Genomic DNA, 21,917 nt, shown 5'->3' with positions numbered 1-21,917 from the left:
TATATAATTATTCGTTAACAACAATTGTTAGTGATTTAAGCACCAGTTTTGCCTGAATCTAATCAAACGCTGAGGTAGTTTTATTAAGTCAAAGAGTATTCTAATTTATTTTTAAGTCTAAGAATGGGTTGGTGAAAACAGAACCAGATTTCTGAACTCATGGCCTCGCTTTAAAACAACACAAATCTTGCAAACTGCTTATTCCTAATTCATCATTCATGAAATAGCGCAAGACATCCCACCGAAGGCGAACGCAGGTAGTGACGTCACCGTTCAGCTACCAGACGACACGGTAACGCTGGACGGATCACGTTCCTCCGATGACGTCGCGATAGTCAATTACTCGTGGACACTTCTGGATGGAGAAGCGGACGGTCTCGGATTTGAGGGCGAGTTCACCGAAAGACTGACCGTGAAAAACCTGCGACCAGGAAACTACACATTTTCACTCTCGGTTTACGACGAACTGGGCCAAGTCGACGATGATACGGTTGTAGTGAATGTAAAAGGTATTAGTTTTGAAAAAAGGCTATTGAAATAGATAAACGGTCTCCAACCTCTTTTCAACGATCTCATGCCCTCACCAATCATTGGGCCTCGCATCTTTCGCATTTTGCTAGTTTTAGAGAAGGCATGATAATGCATAAGCACCAATCCTAGTAAACATGGCGGCCAAGATCACCTGGTGTGTAATGGCGGTCGACATCACGTGGTGTGTAATGGCGGCCATCTTTGCTAAAGTACGGCATCAGCCCTTTATGTTAGTTGCATCACTGTAGATTACATGTTGTAACGAATGCTGAATTTACCTGGTGTCGTCCTTTACCCATGAACAATCAAAACATAAATAAACGGAGCATGACAAAAATATTCATTTAAGGCTCGATCTATATGTGACCGTTTCCGTACCCTATAACGAAGACACCAACCAGATTTACCATTACCCTTTGATCTCCCCCTTAACTGCAAAAGCCGATGAGGATTTAACAATAGAGCTCATGGTCAGATGCGAAAAACGAAGTGAAAAATTGTTCGTTACTATTTAACACTGGAGGATTGAGCATTCCACGGAACTTAGTCGAAGGTGATGCCACACGGGTGGCAATTTAAGCGAAGGCCGTTGTAGATTTGTCTTAGAAATTTATGATCCACTCGGAACAGTCAAGTCGGATACTTTGAAGAATATATCAAAGATATAATGGTCGGTTAAGGTTAGATATTGGTCCGAAAAGTTCAAGTTAAAATCTGTTAAAGTTCACAAATACTTTTATTAGTTGTATCCAATAATTGTATTCGTTCTACGCCGAGGCAACATTTACAGGCATATTGTATTTGTTTACGGAACTGAATTTTACTTGTCATAGATACATGCATTATAGATACAAAAAGAAAGATGAACTAGTTAAAATGCTGACTAGTAGAGTTAACTTTCGAAATCGCTCTCGGAATAAACCGATGTAAGATACAGACGGCAGCTTAGAATATTGACGAAAATAATCGGATATTGTCCGGAAATCACAGTAACCGGTTACTGTTAAATAATGTTGTTGTGTAAACTGCAAGAGGGTTACACACTTTGGAAACAATAATTACAGTCCCTAAGTCGCGCACTTGCATTTCACCGCCGGCCTTTTATAATTTCCGTCGGTAATGAACGATGTGCCGACGATCTTTCGCCACGTCCGGAATTAATGGTATGCTCACCGAACCCATACACATCCACTTATACAATAATTCGTTTGCTGAACGCATCCTTTTGTCATATAGGGCTTGACCCCCCCCCCCCTCTCCCCCTGTCGCATATATTACGAGAAGAAAACATCAACACAAATACCTGTACGGATCTAATACATCGGAAGATGTAGAAAAAGTCTGCTATGCATGACCTCTTCTCGATGGCGATTCAAAAGGACTTTGCTTTTAGGGAGAAACCAAACATTCAGAAACTGAACCTTAAAGATGGAAGATATATGTTTTGGTTGAAAGTTTATGACGACCATGGCCATTCTTTAGAGGCATAGATAGGTCTATCAGCGTTGGAATATTAAACCTCGAGAGATTATTTGAATACTATATATTTGTATAAACTGCATTTCGTTTTTCTTTCCACTACATTCATCATACCGAGATATCCTTATCCATACTGTAAAATCATTTATGTTAATCGTCACAAAAATTTCCTGTTTTTGATTTCGTGGACACGTAATTTCGTAGATTGCTGATTTCGGAACAAAATTTGGGAATTTGCGTCGATCATTTTCTGATTGTGTTTAACTTGTGGGTCAATCATCCCTCGAAATCAACAAAATTAATATGAAAATGTTTTTACAGTATATCCAATAGTGCTTGTAGTTGTTTAATATATAGATGCGTCATAGAAAGCTTTTTATGTTTTACCTCAGTGCATTCAACCATTTACTCAGCATCGTATATACATTTTCATTCATTTAAAATCTTGTAACTCAGCCCGCGATTTGCCACCTATTTCGAACGCCGGAAATGACGTCACCATTCAGCTACCAGACGACACGGTCAAGCTTGATGGCACTCGGTCATCAGACGATGTGAAGGTGGTGAGCTATTTTTGGTCCCTGGAAGATGGCAACTCTGACGGGCTCGAACTTGATGGGCTAACATCAAGTGTGCTCACCGTGAAACGTCTGCGGCAGGGAAAATATACGTTCACCTTGACCGTTCATGATGACGCAGGGCAGGTCGACAAGAATGACGTCATCGTTAACGTAATAGGTATTGAATTTCCGTTGTTGACGTCATAATAAACGTAAGAGGTATTAAACTTCCGAAGCTGACGTCATAGTAAACGTAATAGGTATTGAACTTCCGGTTGAGTGTGTGTATTTCGAAGTTATTGAGCTCCCTTCGTGTTTGAGGCTGCATTATGTGAGAACCCTGCGAGTGTCTACGCACTCCTACTACTTGAACCACTTGAACGTCCGTTGTTGAAAACTTCAAGAAACACCAGTTGAATCTACAAATAAATTAAATTGATTTGTTGCCCTCCGTTTTACCCAAGATTTTTAATGCATTATTATATAAGTTTTATGTGATCCCAAGATATTAACTGTAGTGCTCAAATAATTTTATTTCATACATTACCATAAGTATTCACGCACAGCAACTTCTTTGCACGCTTCTCCGTTCGCATAATACCAGATAGGAATTCCTTCTTTCCTGTATGCTTACTCCTGTAGTTAGGACGTGTTATGTTTATAGTAGAAAACAAATAGAGATATGGGCCTCGCTCTGTGAAAACCGGGCTTAATGCATGTGCGTCAAGTGTCGTCAAATGTCGTCCCAGATTAGCCTGTGCATTCCGTAGAGGCTTATAAAGGATATCACGCTCTGCTTTTATTGGATTTTCGTTAAGAAGAGGTTACTTTTATACTTAAAAATCTATACAGGCGAAATGTGTGTGCCTTATTAGCTTGTTCGGAGTGCACAGGCTTATCTGGGACGACTTTTAGCACATGCATTAAGACCAACTTTCAAAGAACGCCGCTCAAATACATATACAAGTGCTCGGCTTATCTATGGTTGCTTATCGCTTCATGTAACATTGAACATTCCTTAATATTTCAAAATCTAGCGCAAGATTTTCCTCCCGTGGCGAATGCGGGCGGCGACGTCATGATACAGTTGCCCGTAGATACGGCTACTTTAAATGGATCCCTTTCAACGGACGACGTAAAACTCGTCCGTTACGTTTGGATGCTAGAACAGGGCGCCGTCGACGGGCTTGTATTGGCTGGAGACGACACGCCCGTTTTAGATGTGAAAAATTTGAAGGAAGGCATATATACGTTTGCCTTGACCGTGTTTGATCAACTAGGGCAAACAGATTCTGACAGAGTTATGGTGATAGTGTCAGGTAACACACGACGCGATGTGTGAATTCATACTTCAATTTGAGTCGCGCTTTGGGAAAATAGGGTTTATTGCATATACGTAAAGTGTCGTCCAAAATTAGCTTGTGCAGTCCGCATATACTAATCTGGAGCGACAGTTTACGCAGATGCTTTAAGCCCTGATTTCGCAGTGCGATGTTTACCTATTTCTTTTTTTCGTGTATTTGATGATACATTGATGCTGTTCATACTATATTGTCACGTTGACACCTACGATGCAATGTTAAAAAAAGTTTTTTTAGTAGTGCATATTTCAAATTAGACTAGAGCGCTTTGCGTGGCATTTCAATTCTCGGCTACCGGATTAGATTGGCATACGTGTTTCCAGCTTAATCCCTCACTTCTGCTTGTAAGAGATTCCAATTGTCTCAACCTGCAAACTGCATCATATCGAATGATCACCTTCTTCTTTTACCCGTTCTATTCGGTGCACAATAGTTGATTCGACGTTGTGATAAATAATTATTGATATTGATATTGTGCAAAATTCCCATAATCTATTCATCAACTGTCTAACCTTAGTGTATTAGCCACGCTCTCGGAAAACGGGTCTTAATGCATGTTCGTATTGTGTCGTCCCAAATTAGCCTGTGCAGTCCGCACATTCTAATGTCGGACGACATTTTCCGCTCAAGCTGGATCTTCACATAAAAGAGACTTCAATGAAATAATGAATTCCATAAAAGCGGACAGTGTCGTCCCTGATTCCGCACCGGGACGACAATTAACTCACATGCATTAAACCTGTTTTCCCAAAGCGAGTATCGTATATATTGTTTGTTTATCGGCGTAAAGAGATAAGAATATTTTTTTCTGTAAATGTAATTTTTTAATGGTTGATGTTTCGTATTACTTGCACAATTCATTTAAAGCAATACACGTGTATACAATTAACAGATGTGGTGAAGGTATATATGATACTATAGTTAACGTATTTAAAAGGCGTAACCCATAATGCACGTATGTATTTTAATATCATATGAATATTTCCGACTGCAATGTAGCTAGATAAAGATAGAATTAATCCATATTGTAAATATAACAAATCAACAATGCTTTATATTCGCAAAAATACGTTTATGAAATGTTTAAGCGTCTTTTAAAGAATATTTATGTTGTTTATCTTTCTTTACTTCGGCAACAGATTGTGATTTCGGTCTATGCCCATTCACGCAGTAAAAAATATGTTTTAAACGTGCAATACATGAATAGTTTTAATCACGCACGCTCTTAATAAAAAGTAAAACGTAATTAAAGTAATGCATGTATAAACAATATTCGCATATGTGACAAGAAAGGCTTACGCATTATAAGTCCCGCTGTGCATATTTTGATAATGGTTAGAATTATTAAAGCATATAATTAAACTATTCAAATATAATTTACTTACTCAACACGAAGATCAGCCGTATTTTTTATAGAGAACGATATAGTGATATTAAATAAATAATTAAAAATTAAATAATTTATGACAGTAGTTAAATACAATATATTGATATCTTGGCATACACAAAGATATAATTGATTAATTATGTTGTAATATATTTATAATATTTCATGTTAATCATTTTAAGGTCTTTTAAAAATATGATTCAAGTTTATTGTTTATTACATTATTAACAAGCATTCAGTGTAATTTTCAAGCACAGACAATGCCGTTTTTAAGTATCGTCTATATAATAGCGCAAAACGAGAAGTTGGACTTGCAGTTAAACATTTATTTATCTAATTTGTAAATTCGTCAGCGAGGGACAATCCGCCAGTCGCCAATGCCGGGAGTGACGTAACAATTCAACTTCCGGTCAACTCGGTGACGCTGGACGGCAGCAGATCAACGGACGATAACGGCGTTGCCCGTTACCTGTGGAGTGGCGACCGCCGCGTCCGGCTCGCTGACGTCAACTCAGTGCGTCCGCTGGTGGAAGGGCTAGTAGAGGGGGTGTACCGATTCAACCTCACGGTGTTCGACGCCTTGGGGCAGGCGGATGAAGATTATGTAGACGTGACGGTTAGAGGTTAGTATTTAAATTTGGTCAAGGGTTGTGTGTCTAACTTTTGTATAGGGTACAAAATCTTGAACAGACAGAAAATTTTGTGTTCAACCCTCCAATTATAATATTCATATGCGCCTCGCTCCCGGAACACGGGCTGAATGCATGTGCGAAAAGATTCGTCCCAAATTAGCCTGTGTAGTCCGCACAGGCTATTCAGGTACGAGAGTCTTCGCTTTAATGGATTTTTTTGTTTCTTAGAAATCTCTTCTTAACAAAAATTAAGTTAAGTTGGAAAGTGTCGTCCCTCTTTAGCCTGTGCTTACTGCACAGCCTAATCGTGGACGACACTCTGCACATACATTAAGCCCAATTTTCCCAAAAAAAGCTCAAATCTACAATTTCTCTCGCAGCTGCTGATAAGCCGCCGAATGCTGTCGCCGGCGAAGACATCGTTATCACGTTGCCACGAAACTCCGTAACGCTTGACGGAAGTCGAAGCTCCGATGACGTAGGCATAGTGCGCTATCGGTGGCGTCTGAGCGACGGAGACGAGAGAGCCGTGACGATGAGAGGAGACAGGACATCGGTTCTGCAGGTTACTGTATACTAGATACTTGATTTTACAGTCATATTATCTAAAAAAAATATCTTGATTTAATGGAAGACATGTTTTCAGTACAGTGTGTTAATGGCTCTCTTTGTGATATTCTGGTCTCGACCTGTATGCAGGGAAAGCATTAAAGTTCACCTAGGAATGACGGCTATGTTTAAGAATTGAAGACTCCAGCGGGAAACTTGCATTAAGTCGGGTTACAAACAACTAAAAATTAGCCGGGTAAAAACGTTGACCAAACAATAAGTGAACTTTCATTCGTATAAAGTTCTCTCTTAAATACTGTATGACCCACCGTTTTTATTTCTTAAATGCATTCAGCTTAGAATGGTCTTTAGGACAATGCGTGGTTATTAATGTCCGTATATGCAAATTGTTGACTTGTTTTCCAATGTTGAAGGTTTAACATTATATTTCATCAGAATTTGAATTAGTATATTTTTACCAACAGCTCACCGACCTGCGACCGGGCGCTTACACGTTCTCATTGACCGTCGTCGACGCAAAGGGACAAAATGACGTCGACAACGTTACTGTCATTGTACAGCCCGGTGAGTACGTTGTAAAATGTTATTGTGTTTTTAAACCCCTTCATATTTGTTGTTGGACTTTTCACTGTTTGTAGCAAAAATATTTCGCTTTTGGACATGTTTTAAACAAACGAATATGTATTTGTTTCATTTCGACACCTGTGTAAATCTGGATCAGCAATCATAATAGTATACGTTATTTTACTCACACATTTTATAAAATAATTCTTAAATTGAAAATTATTGGAACATACTTGTTTAAAAAATCTATTTAAGTGAAAACTTCAATCATTATAAACTTTCATCTGCAGTAAAAAAACAGTGAAAATCAACAAACATACTAAACGTTCATTTTATGCTTTTGTTATAATTTGTACTTTGTGAACAAAGCTGCAGTGTTCGCTTAAATTATAAGAAGAAGGCTAAATGAAAATTATAGCGAGAATATTACATGAAAACGGACAAAAACAACAATAGTAAGTCATTATATTTTGTGCGAGTTACCTTCTTCCTCCTTCGTAAATAAATTGAGTCGAGTTCTGGAAAAATAGGGCTTAATGCATATGCGTAGTGTCATCTCAGATAAGTTTTCATTTTGAAGATACTTTCTTTAAACAAACAAAGATTCCATAATAGCAGAGTCTGGTCCCTGATAAGCCTGTGCCATTAGCCTGTGCCATTAGCCTGTGTCATTAGCCTGTGTCATTAGTCTATGTCATTAGTCTGTGTCATTAGCCTTGTCATAAGCCTGTGTCATTAGCCTGTGACATTAGCCTGTGTCATTAGCCTGTGTCATTAGCCTGTGTCATTAGTCTATGTCATTAGTCTGTGTCATTAGCCTTGTCATTAGCCTGTGTCATTAGCCTGTGACATTAGCCTTGTCATTAGCCTGTGTCATTAGTCTGTGTCATTAGTCTGTGTCATTAGCCTGTGTCATTAGTCTGTGTCATTAGCCTTGTCATTAGCCTGTGTCATTAGTCTGTGACATTAGCATGTGTCATTAGCCTGTGTCATTAGTCTGTGTCATTAGCCTGTGCCATTAGTCTATGTCATTAGCCTGTGTCATTAGTCTGTGTCATTAGCCTGTGTCATTAGTCTGTGTCATTAGTCTGTGTCATTAGTCTGTGTCATTAGCCTGTGTCATTAGTCTGTGCCATTAGTCTGTGCCATTAGCCTGTGTCATTAGTCTGTGTCATTAGTCTGTGTCATTAGTCTGTGTCATTAGCCTGTGTCATTAGTCTGTGCCATTAGTCTGTGTCATTAGCCTGTGTCATTAGTCTGTGTCATTAGCCTGTGTCATTAGTCTGTGTCATTAGTCTGTGTCATTAGCCTGTGCCATTAGCATGTGTCATTAGTCTGTGTCATTAGCCTGTGTCATTAGTCTGTGTCATTAGTCTGTGTCATTAGTCTGTGTCATTAGCCTGTGTCATTAGTCTGTGTCATTAGTCTGTGTCATTAGCCTGTGCCATTAGCCTGTGTCATTAGTCTGTGTCATTAGCCTGTGCCATTAGCCTGTGTCATTAGTCTGTGTCATTAGTCTGTGTCATTAGTCTGTGCCATTAGCCTGTGTCATTAGTCTGTGTCATTAGTCTGTGTCATTAGCCTGTGTCATTAGTCTGTGTCATTAGCCTGTGTCATTAGTCTGTGCCATTAGCCTGTGTCATTAGCCTGTGTCATTAGTCTGTGTCATTAGCCTATGTCATTAGTCTGTGTCATTAGTCTGTGTCATTAGTCTGTGTCATTAGTCTGTGTCATTAGCCTGTGTCATTAGTCTGTGTCATTAGTCTGTGCCATTAGCCTGTGCCATTAGTCTGTGTCATTAGCCTGTGTCATTGGCCTGTGTCATTAGCCTGTGTCATTAGCCTGTGCCATTAGCCTGTGCCATTAGCCTGCGCCATTAGCCTGTGCCATTAGCCTGTGTCATTAGTCTGTGTCATTAGCCTGTGTCATTAGCCTGTGTCATTAGCCTGTGTCATTAGCCTGTGTCATTAGCCTGTGTCATTAGCCTGTGTCATTAGCCTGTGCCATTAGCCTGTGTCATTAGCCTGTGCCATTAGCCTGTGCCATTAACCTGTGCCATTAGCCTGTAACATTAGCCTGTGACATTAGCCTGTGACATTAGCCTGTGACATTAGCCTGTGACATTAGCCTGTGCGGACCCCATCACATGCATTAAGACCTGGTTTCCCAGGGGGCGACTCACTGTAATTGTTCAAACCCGTACATATTATGTAATTCCTGTCATGTTTGTTAAATGTAAAGTTCTTGTTGTTGTTTTCAGCACCGACAACTCCTCAACCAGGTTAGAAAGTCTTTTTACATTACTTCATGGTTCATTTTTTTATTACGATTCTTTAAAAATTCTTTAATTACGTAAATATTGAGTCAGATATTTTTTTCTCATGATATTCCTCTTTTACGTCTCGACCGCCGCTACACTTGCAGTCTGTAGGTGGGCAAGGATGTAGGACCTTTCTTTAGAGTCTTACTCTTGATTTATCTAATCTTCGGTCTGGAAAAAGGTGGTTTAATAAAGCTGCGTAAAGTGTCGTCCCAGATTAGTATGTGCAGCCCACACAGGCTGACCATGGGCGAAAGTTTCCGTTTTTACGGATATTTTCGTTTAACCCTTTAAGTGCGGGAACCGAATTTTGAAGGTCTTTGCAAACAGTTTTGATCCAGATGAGACGCCACAGAACGTGGCGTCTCATCAGGATCCAAACCGTTTGCTATTTTGATAGTATTCATTGAAAAAAATCGAAGAAAATACTAATTTTAGAAATTCAGCAGACGATATTTTAGCAGACGACAAATTTCCCAGCATGCAAAGGGTTAAATGAAGTCTCTTCTAAACAAAATTCCAGTCTAGGCGGATCGTGTCATCCCTGATTGGCCTGTGTGACCTGCAGAGGCTAATCTGGAACGTCACTTTACGCACATGCATTAAACCCCTTTTTCGCAGAGCGCAGTTACTTCATATATATCGTAGGCATTTGTCTATTATTTAAAAGTTTTTAAACCAACATTCGATGAACTATTGATGAAAAACTCAATGCCTTCATTTGAATTATAAACGCATAATACCGTAATCTATGTAATCAAACGCGGTTTTGTATTTAATGTTCAAGCAAATGAACGATATACTACATCAATAAACGTGAGCTGAGCCCTGAAAAAAATGGGGTTTAAACATGTGCGTAAAATGTCGTCCCAAATTGGCATGTGCAGTTTGCACTTTCCGCCCTGGCTGACTTTTTGCTAAAAAGATCCTTATTTTAAATAAAAATTCAATGAAGAGGAAGGCGTTGTCCGCTACCTTTTTAAGCCCGGTTTTCTTAGAGCGATGCGCACTGTGTACCCCACAGATGTGTAAATCACTATTGTGTACCCACAGCGTGCGGACTTGCCGCCACTGACCTGGTGTTCGTCGTAGACGCGTCCACAAGCGTGACGGAGGCAAACTTCCAGAAGCAGCTGTTGTTTATGAAGTCCATCGTCGAGTATGCCGATATTGACTCTGGTAAGTTCGTGTTTTGTTTATCAATTCTGTTATGATCGTGTTTTGTTAATCAATTCTGGTATGATCGTGTTTTGTTTATCGACTCTGGTGTGATTGTGCTTTGTTTATTGACTCTGGTATGATCGTATTGTTTTATCGACTCTGGTATAATCGTGTTTTAATTATTAACGATTTAAACACGCTTATAACACGTGCGTTTTCGTGATAAGAAAATACGCTGATAGTAAATGACAGGTACTTTGTAGAGTATTTATCCCATACTGTTCTGTCTTTTAAAAAAACGATCATTCAAATGCTAGAATTCGGATCTTGGTATATTACAAAGCTGTATCCACTGTAATCATGGTACTGTACAATAATTATTTTTCATGGGACATTAAAATTCGTTGGTTTCGTAGAGTTACCGATTCACGCATTTAGTACAAACAAATCGGAAAATGACCGACACTTATTTCTCCTTTTTCCAAACCAGAAATCCACGAATTATATTGTCCACGAAAGTCATTTAACAAAAAAACACGAAATGTCATTTAAATAAATTAACAGTAATTAAAATGACGCCTATGTTTGCTGTATCTTAGGGAGCGTTAGGGTAGGAGCGCTGATATACAGCACGGAGGTGGAGGTCCAGTTCTTCTTGAACCAGTACACGACCAAGCAAGCCGTCCTGGAGGCTGTGAGCAAGATCCCCTACATCTACGGCAGCACCAACACCGCGGACGGACTGAAAGTCATGAGGGACCAGTTGTTCAGCTTTAGGTAAATAACAGTATTTTTATATGATCTATAAATAAGCGTCTTCCCATTGGTCGGTGACACAAAACAAAAATTTGACCTATGAATAAACGGATTCCAATTGGTCGGCGAAAGTCATGAGAGACCAATTGTTTAGCTTTAGGTTTTATATAATTATTACATAAGACCTAGCTACAAACGGCTTCCCATTGGTCAGCGAAAAGCATTGTAGACCAATGATTTAGCATTAAACGTGTAAATAAACGGAATCCTAATGAACGGACTGAGAGTCTTGAGAGACCAATTGTTCAACTTTAGGTAAATAGCATTTTAATATAAGACCCTAGAAATTAACGGCGTTGGATTGGTCGGCGAAAGGCATGTGCGACCGTTTGTTCAGCATTAAGTACATAGCATTATTATATACGACCAATAACTAAACGTCTTCCCGTTGGTCGACAATTATTATGTAAATAGCATTACAATATAAGACTCTTTAAATAAACGTCTTCCGACAGAATGCTGATACAATGGGCAGGGTGGAAAGCTTTGAACAGTCTGGTGACATTTTTTAATTATTTGCTGACCTTTTATTAAGGTTTTGAACTATAGTATTTTCGTTTGCTATTGGATATTTGCAAACATATTAATTTTAAAAGACATCCACAAAACAGTCCAACAGTGACAGTAAGGGGAAAGCAAACAAGAGCAGGCTACTGAAGCAAACCATTTTGCTGTAGATATTTCCCTTATTTGTAAATCGGGCACAGGTCGCCGTGTTGCAGTGGGTATGGTGTCCACTTAGTCACCGTGAAGTCACGGATGCGATCCCCACTATGGAAGCGCTCTTAAGACCTTCCCCACAGATAGCACGTACTGGTTCCACCCATGAAACAGACTAGAGAGCGTTTCTCATATCTTAAGTGTTTTCTATGCAATTAAGCTTTCATGAAAGGGTTCAAACCTTATTAAGCTGTCATACATAAATGTTTCATGAAACTTTTCCTTCTCAGAAACGGCGACAGAGATGACGCCACGAACGTCGCCATGGTGATAACGGACGGTGTCTCCAATATCAACTCTCGAAGAACCATTCCGGAAGCCCAACAGTCACGTGACGTCGGAATTCACATTTACGCCATCGGTATCGGCCTTACGGATACCAGGTGCGAATACACGTATTTTTATTTCCATAGGATCCCAGTATAAAACTGTCAACTTTCAGGGCTTTTTTTCTTGCCATTCGAATTGATCAAATTGTTTGAGCTAGGTATAATTTTAAAGATGGATCTGTCCTCCTCCATTAATTGCAATCATTTGGTACCATCTTGCAACTTCTAAGAAAGCAAAATTTTTCCAAAGGGCAACACCCTCGCAAAACAGGGTTTGGGCAGCGATATTTCGTCAAAATTACAGTACTTAAATAAACGCACCACAAACGTTCATCTTTCAACGAAGTCCCCGATTAAATGCACCAAAATGTTGCAGACTCAGATAGTATCAAGAACAAAACATAAAAGGCTTGGGTCTATCGCTATATGGCTTTTAAAGCAGAGGAGAAAATGAACTTTTTAGAAATATGCAGCACTTACAAAAATTAAATAATGTAATGTAACTTTTACCAGGGAACTGGAGGCCATGGCGTCGGAGCCGTCAGCGTCCAACACGTTCGCCGTCAGCGACTTCACGGAACTGCAGGGCCTGGAGAAGCGCATCTTCCAGTCCATTTGTAAAGGTGTTTGCTAGTTAGATAACGATAACGCCATCGAAAATGTAATAGTTCGATAAAAACTTAACACAACATAACAGATGATAAAGCCATCAAACATGTCATTGTTTAATGAAAACTTAACAGAACAGAACAGAATATTTTATTTCGACTTAAGCATATACAGCTCATCGTCATTAACATATACATACATTAACAGCATGCGTTTAAAGTAGTGACACAACATACATCGTTTCGAAGAATGAAAAATGTACAAAAACAAAACAACAAATTAACATTTTTTCGTGAGTGAGAATATCACATGGATGAGGTAAATGGTAAATACATGGTTATAACAAAGTGTCAAACCTTGTTTAACAATAGCAAACATCGATAAAAACTTATTGAAAACATATCTATGAATATTCAAATGGCATTGCAACTATTCGATTGACAATAATACGATCAAATACCGTAAAATTATTAATATGTATATTATTGGTCATTTCCAATCGGGTCATTTTCAAATGTGTTTGCTTTAACTTGAAAAAATCCACATGTATGACCTTTCTCCAGTTTCTCCAGGAATTTTAATTGTTTACAGCATACGGCGTCCGGGGTTTTCTTCCCCACTATCGTGACTCTAGCTCAAACTCTTTATTTTTTATATTCGTATAAAATTATCTGAGGCAAAATATTGCGATGAAAGTTCTCAAAAAGATAATTGAGCCATGCTCTGTGAAAATGGTGTTTAAAGCATGTGCGTAAAGTGTCGTCCCAGACAATTTCCGCCTTAACGTGATTTTTGCTTAGGAGTGACTCTCTTGAAATGAAAAATAAAATAAAATCGGAAAGTGGCGTCCCTAATTAGCGTGTGCGGACTTCACATGCTAATCTGGGACGACACTCTACGAACATGCATTAAACTCTATTTTCAGAGATACGGCACGAATGATTTTGTTAATTCAAGCGTACTTTAGATTTTGCATTTATTGTTATTAAAGCGATAATCATAATTTGCACTAAATGTAATCTCAGTAAAATCACGTATATTCGTCATATTCGTCATAATGAATGTTCGTGTTGTTGTGCAATTTTTTGAATTTCTGCTTTTGGGAAAATATTAGGACTTTGTGTCGGTAATTTTTCGATGGGTGTGTGTTAAATCCGTTGATCGGCATACCCGCGCAATTAACGAACATTAACGAACATTAACGAACATAAACGAGCATAATGTCCAATAAATAATAATGGTTTTACAGAATACAAATAAAAAGAACTGTATGAATGGCACAAAGTGTTTGAGTATAAAAAATTCTATCCATTTTTTTAATAATATATTTACGTTTTGTCAAGTTCTATCAACAATTTGCAGAGCATCTTTGAGAATAAAACATAATGTAAAATTTTGCAATTATATTTTTGATTTATTAAATATATGTGCCGCGCTGTGTGAAAAATTTTCTTTAATGCGTGTGCGTAAAATGTCGTCCCAGATTAGCATGTGCAGTTTCTGGCTAAACTGGATTTTTGCTAAGTTGAGACTTTCTTGAACCGAAAAATATCATAAAAGCGGAAAGTGTCGTCCCTGTAAGGCTCATATGGGATGACGCACATGCATTAAACCCCCTTTTCACAAAGCAAGGCTCAATTATATAAAATATACATGTGCCATTCAAGACCTTGAAATGTGTCAGAATATATTATGTCAATATTAATAAGTTTAAAGTGATAAAATTGTGTAAATATGTGTTTGTTGTTATTTTCAGAAACACCCGCCCCTGCTACCACTACCATTATGACCACTACACCAGGTTGTATGATGTTATTGTTGTTTGTGCACTGATATGAACAATACCAAATCTTATTTTTTTGAATTATGAACTATTTGATGCACATATGGAAACGGTACACACAATTTGGAAAAATTCTTGCATATAAGTAAATCGCTGTGTATTATACGATGCGAAAACTGCTTGCATTCAAGTAAATGAATGTGATTTATTCGATGTGAAAAAGTACTTTGATACCAGTCAATGATTGTGTCTTATACCATGCGAAAAACAACTTGCAAATGATGGTGCATTAAACGATGCGAAGAAACAACAACTTGAATAGTAGGAAATAATTGTGTCTTATAATATAAGAAAAACTATTGCTTACCAGAAAATGATTGTGTCTTATACGACGCGAAAAACTTCTTGCATACAACTTCAAGCATATGTTGGTGTCGTTTTTTTAATGTTTTTGTTTCAGAGCAAACATTTCATCAAATTATTAAATTGCAATCACTTATTGCAATGATTTCTTACAAAAAATTATCAGAGAAACAATTTAATGTTTAATGTTTATACATTTCTTATAATATTCTTTTACACATTTAACTAGCTCCAGTAGTAGAAAGTAAGTATATTAGACTATTTCGGGTGGACTGATTGTGTTTGGTGATAGGCTAGATACCATCTCCACGCAGAGTAGTCGTTCCATGCTCTCACATAAAATGTCTGCCATCACAAGAAAATCCTACCAGATTTGGTAAAATTTAATTTTTGTGTTTGAGTATTATATTATGAAAAGTATTATTATTATCTTTTATATTTTAAAAATTAGTTTTGGTTAAAAATAAAAAATAAATTACATGAATTTAAAGGAAGGAAACATAACAACGGGACAATTAGTGTACCACGTGACTCGGCTATCGAAACGTGGTTGGTTATGAAAGGCAGTGATTTGATCCAGCTATGCTGGTTTCAGTCAAATCTCTGCGCGGAGATTGATATGCTAGATCGTGTTTGTTATTGCTTGTATTTTATATTTTATCCTTAATACGCTTTTTAACATAAATGTTTCTTTTAAGTTGATGATCTGTCAGTTAAGACCGCATCATTTTTTTCTTTCGTTCTGTGTATTAACATAAGGTGCTAAGTAATACATATGAGTCGCGTTCTGAGAAAACTGGGCATAATGCTTGTGCGGAAAGTGTCGTCCCAGATTAGCCTGTGCAGTCCGCACAGGCTAATCAGGGACGACACTTTCCGCTTTTATTACATTTTTCGTTTAAATGATGTCTCTTCTTAGCAAAAATCCAATTTAGGCGGAAAGTGTCGTCCCTGATTAGCCTGTGCGTACTGCACAGGCTAATCTGGGACGACACTTCACGTGCATGGATTATGCCCAGTTTTCTCAGAACGCGACTCATATTTTAATTGTATAGGGTGTCAGTTGTAGTTTATTCTTATTATACATTACTAAAATTTTAGTTTTCGTTGTTTTATGTATTTTTAATTGTGTATTTCTATTTGAGCTTCGCTTTGGGGAAACGGGTCTTAATGCATGTGCGTAAAGTGTTATACACACAGGCTAATCAGGGACGACTCTTTTCGCCTCAACTGGATTATTGATAAGATTATACTTTCTTTAATAAGACACTCCTTAAAACGGACACTGTCGTCCCTGATAAGCCTGTGCGGACCGCAAAGGCTAATCTGGGACGACACTTTATGCCCATACATTAAACCCCGTTTTCCCAGAGCGAGGCTCAATTTTATATGTGTATGTTCAGTGTGTTGCTCCTTACAATATAGTACTAACATTTTTCCCCATGTTCTGCTCTATAATTTCAGTAGCAGACTGTTTGTATTCCTTGTAAACCATTTCCTGCTAACATCATCGGTTGTTGGGAAACTTTTGTGTGCCGGCCATTGTGATTTCTGCTTTCTTTGATACATCACTTGCGTGTAGAATTTTCGTTTAAATCTAACGCGCTTTTTGTATTTCAAAACAATTCGGAACGCGACACATTACACAGATTATTGGCGGCCATTTTTCGCCCATTTTGTGCAGTTTTGTAGACGTCTTCGGAAGTGAACACACCGAAGAATTAATATATACTTTAAAATGTTCGCATCAACGGCTTCATTTTACTCTATTCACTGGTGCAAATGACGCAGCAATGTTTTAGGAATTACGTCCAACAATGAAATTCCTACAAATGACGTCACGAGATGTCAAGGACATTTGAAGATAATATGACCGGAACGCCAAAACACTTGATGACTTGTTGTGTGGGAAGGCTGATATCTACGCTTTGCTATTTAATAAATCATTTGTGCGTTCGAATTTTGTACGTATGTTGCAATACTGCAATTTGAATGCGACCGTGTTTCGGCTAAAAATGGTTTTATTGTCGTCCAAAGCATTTGTGAAACGCAGTGTCGACGTCAGATTATTGGAGGAGCAGAAGCGACGGTACATACTACGACATTTTAGAGACGTTAACATATACTAACACTTGCATCTTGTATTGCTGCTATATGTGTACCGAAGTCATCTGCTTTGAGGGTGCGTGCGTTGTTAATACGTTCAGTTGATGACAATATGTGGGCTTTACCAGACACGATTTTGTTATAACATATTTGTAGAAGTATAATGCTTGAGATAATAATATAATAACGTATGTATTAAATTTAAAATTTATTGGTAACGTATATTTAGTACGTACAATGTAACACTATATTTGTGAGTAACATGAAATATAATTAATAATTTATATTTAAAATATAGCTTTGCGTATTTGTCCTGCGCGATGATTGTTAATTTACCAATTAAAGTAAAAACACATGACAATTTCTCTGTTAACCTGGTTCTGTTAACAAATTTAAATATTTTTTAAAACTCGCAATTAATAATGCAATCATGAAAAAAATCTACGTTTTGGAAAAAACGAGCTTAATGCATTTGCGTAGTATCGTCCCAGATTTGCCTGTGCCCATTAAAGAGGAGAGTGTCGTCCCTGATTAACCTTTGCGAATGGCACAGGCTCATCTGGGACGACACTTTACGCTATTGCATAAAGCGCCGTTTCCTCACAGCGAGACGAACTATTTAACGGATTTGGCGCTAATTCGTTCTTAACGTTTTGTCTCTAAAGAGCCGTGCGGACTCGCAAAGACGGATCTGGTTTTCATTCTCGACGCCAGCACGAGCGTCACGGACGCCAATTTCCAGAAGATGCGAGATTTCCTTAAGGAATTCCTCTCCAACGCCGACATCGACTCTGGTTCCATTAGAGTCGGCATTAACCTCTACAGCACCGACGTTGAAGTCCAGTTCCATTTAAACCGGTAAGTTGCAGATTTGGTTGTTAGGCCATCGGACCCCGATTTCTTAAATACTGTAGACTTATCATCATTCGTTGGGTATTAATTAATCCATTTATGCCTAGTGGACTTTCCCATTCTTCTTAATTGGATTTCCAAAATTAGAGATGTCTGGTATATTTATTTCTATTTTTAGAATATTTCTTACAGAAATTCCTTTAAGCAAACAGCGCAGACACAGATGAGACGCCGCATTATGCGGCGTCTCATCTGGGTCTACGCTGTTTGCAATGTCCTTTTTACAGGACGCTAGGCATAAATGGGTTAACGTTGATTTTGTAGGCTTCTGATCCACGAATTGTACACAAACACATCGTCAAATGACCGACGCAAATCCCAACTTTTTTCGATAATAACAAACACGAATTTTCGTGTCAACGTAAAACAGTCATAAAAAAAACACGAAATTTCATACGGACAGATTGAAGCTATTTTACAGAATTCCACATTCTGTTGAAAGAATAAATGGCTTAAAGTGTTGCTATAAAAGCCTGAAATGTATTTTAATTGCAACTTTTAAACTCTTAATTGCAATTTTAAAATGATCATCGTATTTAAGGAGAATTACGCATATTTATAAAATCTGGGCTGGGTATTTTGGTCTATAAATCAATCAAAGTATAGTTTAATTCAATGTTATACTTTAGTTAATTGGTGTGCTTGTAACGAGATATTTAAAAAGAAAACAACTTTTCATATTGTTTTTGCGCTGTCCGGTTAGCGCAGTTGTTGGTTCTCACCTCGGCGATCCGGGTTCAATCCCCGATCTCGGAAGCATGTGAGTTTGGTTGGTGGTCACCGTACCGGAAAGGTTGGGTTTCCTCCGGGTACTCCTGCTTCCCACCACAGAAACAATTCCGCACTAATATTGAAAATACTTCAGTTACAACAAAAAAGCTGGAAATTGCAGCTATTATTAAAAAATTCGTCCCACCTTTCGTGAGTCGAGTGGTCTAGTAGGGCTGGGACACACTCTGGATTTACACATAATGCAGTCTCAGGCGCGGAAGGACCTTATAAACTTCAAAATACACACATTCCCATGGTGATTTTTATCGCTTTCATCAGGTACACCACATCTCGTGACGTCATGGCGGCTGTTGACCGCATACCGTACATCTACGGATCGACCAACACGGCCGACGCGCTGAAGTCGATGTCCGAGGTTATGTTCACGCCCGCAAATGGTGACAGGCCGGACGCCCCGAACGTGTGCATCCTGTTGACGGACGGCGTGTCGAATATTAACAGCCGTCGAACGATACCGGAAGCGGAAGCAGCCCGAGCCAAGGTCAGCTGAAGTAGTCTTTCTCCAACTCACTTTATTTTAAAACTGTAAAATAAATACGTATATATTATGAAAAATAGCATAATGATGTACTGCAAACAGAGATGAACAAGATGCATAATAAAACACATCTAAAGTTATCTATATAATAGAAGTCAATAACATAGAAAACATTTAGGTTAGTGCAGTGGAAAAATGTCTTTACTTTTAGTATAAATATAACCAACATTATACACAGAATTTTGAAGCTTTACCATATTTTGCTACATAAATGTGTATATTCTACAAAATCATCTTCATGCAGAGTTACCTGTATACAATATATTCTTAAGGGTAAAAATACCAATTATCTTGATAAACATGAGTTACAATCAGCATTGTATCTTTGTTGGAAATTACATAACATAACAGTACAAGAAACAGATGCTTAATGTCAATAAACATTTCAAGTTTGCAAACTTAGCTGAGGGTAAACAGTATAAGTAGCTGAAGGGTAAACGCGGTGTTAACATACAAAATTTGTGTTGTGAATGGAGTTTTAAATCGTAATATACCGAGCTAATATGGCTGGAGTCAATGACGTGATGGCTACTTTTACGAATTTTCACTTTCTTCTATCTTCGGTATAAAATCCGTAATCACGTTACGCACAAAACGATGTGAAGAGTTAAATATTTGATGCCATCAGTAAGAGCCAATAAATGTCTCAGTTTGTCACAGAGGATTCCTTTGATAATATATTTTTAACATAATTGAGCCACGCTTTGGGAAAACGGGGTTTAATGCATGTGCGTTAAAGTTCGTCCCAGATAAGCTTCTGCAGTCCGCCAAGTCTAATCAGGGACGACCCTTTACGGATTTTACTATTTTTCGTTTAAAAGAAGTCTCCTCTTAGGCGGAAAGTGTCGTCCCTGATTAGCATGTGCGGCACTTAAAACACATGCTGTAAGCCCATTATTCTCAGAATAAAACTGGGCTTAATGTATGTGCGTAAGGTGGCAGTCCACACAGGCTAATCAGGGACGACACTTTCCGCTTTTATGGTATTTTCAGTTTCAAGAATCCCTCCTTACCGAAATCACGTTTAGGCGGAAAGTGTCGTCAGGGAATACTCTTTACGCACATGCATTTAGCCCAGTTTTCTCAAACAAGGCTCCATTATATTCGTGGATTGTTCTTCGAACGTTATAAACAACATATGTGTTTAACTATCATGTAGTCAAATGGAAGAAAGTCCCAATAGTAATATTAATCGAGCGAGCAATTTATAAAGTAATGTGAATTTATCCGAAAACAAAATACATCGAATTTACATTCATAGTTTATCTGCCAATTAAATCTTTCGTTCCTAGTCTTAGTTTTTTTAAATATATGGGTTTACTCCCACCAACCCACCGCCACCACCACTTAAACCAACAATCGTAGTGTTATAATTACTATATTACTATAATAACTACAACATGTGTTATTGGCCGAAAGAGGACAATAAATCTGAAATTAATGTTAAATCATAAATATTAACGGGGCATTACTTTTGTTGGTTCCTTAGGTTGACCTATCCACGAATTTGACCCAAACACATCGGAAACTTACCGACGCAAATTCCTCTTTGTTTCCAAAATCAGACAACCTCGGATGTATGTTCCCGCGAAAAAGGCGCTTATTATGTCCCCCCCCCCACTATAGTGGGGGACATATTGTTTTGGCACTGACTGTTTGTTTGTTGGTTTGCGTCAAACTTTAACATTGGCCATCTCTATAGTGGGGGACATATTGTTTCTGCCCTGTCTGTTGGTTTGTTTGTTTGTTTTAACGTTTTTTAACATTTGCCATAACTTGTGCAGTATTGAAGATAACAACTTCATATTTGGCATGCATGTGTATCTCATGGAGCTGCACATTTTGAGTGGTGAAAGGTCAAGGTAATCCTTCAAGGTCAAAGGTCAAATATATGGGGGCGACATAGTGTTTCACAAACGCATCTTTTTTAAACATGACATTGAATGCTGACGAATAAAACAGATGTAACAGTACGGTATTTCTTACGTTGTTTTGAACATTAAGTTGAAGGCCTATCTTTTTTCATTGGGATCCACAATCAGACCCAAGAAATCGTATTCGCTACTAGCTTAGTGTGTTTTGGCTTTCGTATTATAGAAAGTATCAAGAAAGTGATAAGCGCTTATTTGGTATAAATATTCGTTTTTCATCTCGACTTTACGCGAAATTTCTTTGTTTCGTCACAAAATTACAGCTCCCACATTCTTTCTGATATTGCTAGAAATTAAGCGGCATTTTAACAATTGATACAAGTAATAAATAGCATAAAATGTTTAAATAAAGTCTCTTCTTAGCAAAAGTCCAATTTTGGCGGCAAGCGTCGTCTCAGATTAGCCTGTGCGGAACAAATGGATACTTTACGGACATGCATTAAACCCTGTTTT

At 38.1% G+C, this 21,917-nt stretch overlaps 1 protein-coding gene across 1 annotated transcript in view; it reads left to right on the top strand.

The window, feature by feature from the left end:
* LOC127849040 (uncharacterized) overlaps positions 1-21,917 on the top strand; it is a 194,367-nt gene that overhangs the window by 157,145 nt on the left and 15,305 nt on the right. The window contains exons 37-51 of the mRNA XM_052381765.1: positions 228-509; positions 2,467-2,748; positions 3,608-3,889; positions 5,672-5,941; positions 6,331-6,515; positions 6,985-7,084; positions 9,345-9,365; positions 10,458-10,583; positions 11,165-11,342; positions 12,332-12,484; positions 12,944-13,053; positions 14,796-14,840; positions 15,415-15,429; positions 17,957-18,149; positions 19,254-19,476. Coding sequence (XP_052237725.1) covers positions 228-509; positions 2,467-2,748; positions 3,608-3,889; positions 5,672-5,941; positions 6,331-6,515; positions 6,985-7,084; positions 9,345-9,365; positions 10,458-10,583; positions 11,165-11,342; positions 12,332-12,484; positions 12,944-13,053; positions 14,796-14,840; positions 15,415-15,429; positions 17,957-18,149; positions 19,254-19,476 — 2,465 coding nt within the window. The remainder of the gene's footprint in view (positions 1-227; positions 510-2,466; positions 2,749-3,607; positions 3,890-5,671; positions 5,942-6,330; positions 6,516-6,984; positions 7,085-9,344; positions 9,366-10,457; positions 10,584-11,164; positions 11,343-12,331; positions 12,485-12,943; positions 13,054-14,795; positions 14,841-15,414; positions 15,430-17,956; positions 18,150-19,253; positions 19,477-21,917) is intronic.

The sequence above is a fragment of the Dreissena polymorpha genome, chromosome 10, assembly GCF_020536995.1.
Source record: "Dreissena polymorpha isolate Duluth1 chromosome 10, UMN_Dpol_1.0, whole genome shotgun sequence".
Lineage (NCBI taxonomy): Eukaryota > Metazoa > Mollusca > Bivalvia > Myida > Dreissenidae > Dreissena > Dreissena polymorpha.
Note: the sequence above shows the minus strand (reverse complement) of the source record. Positions and strands in the feature narration are given on the sequence as shown.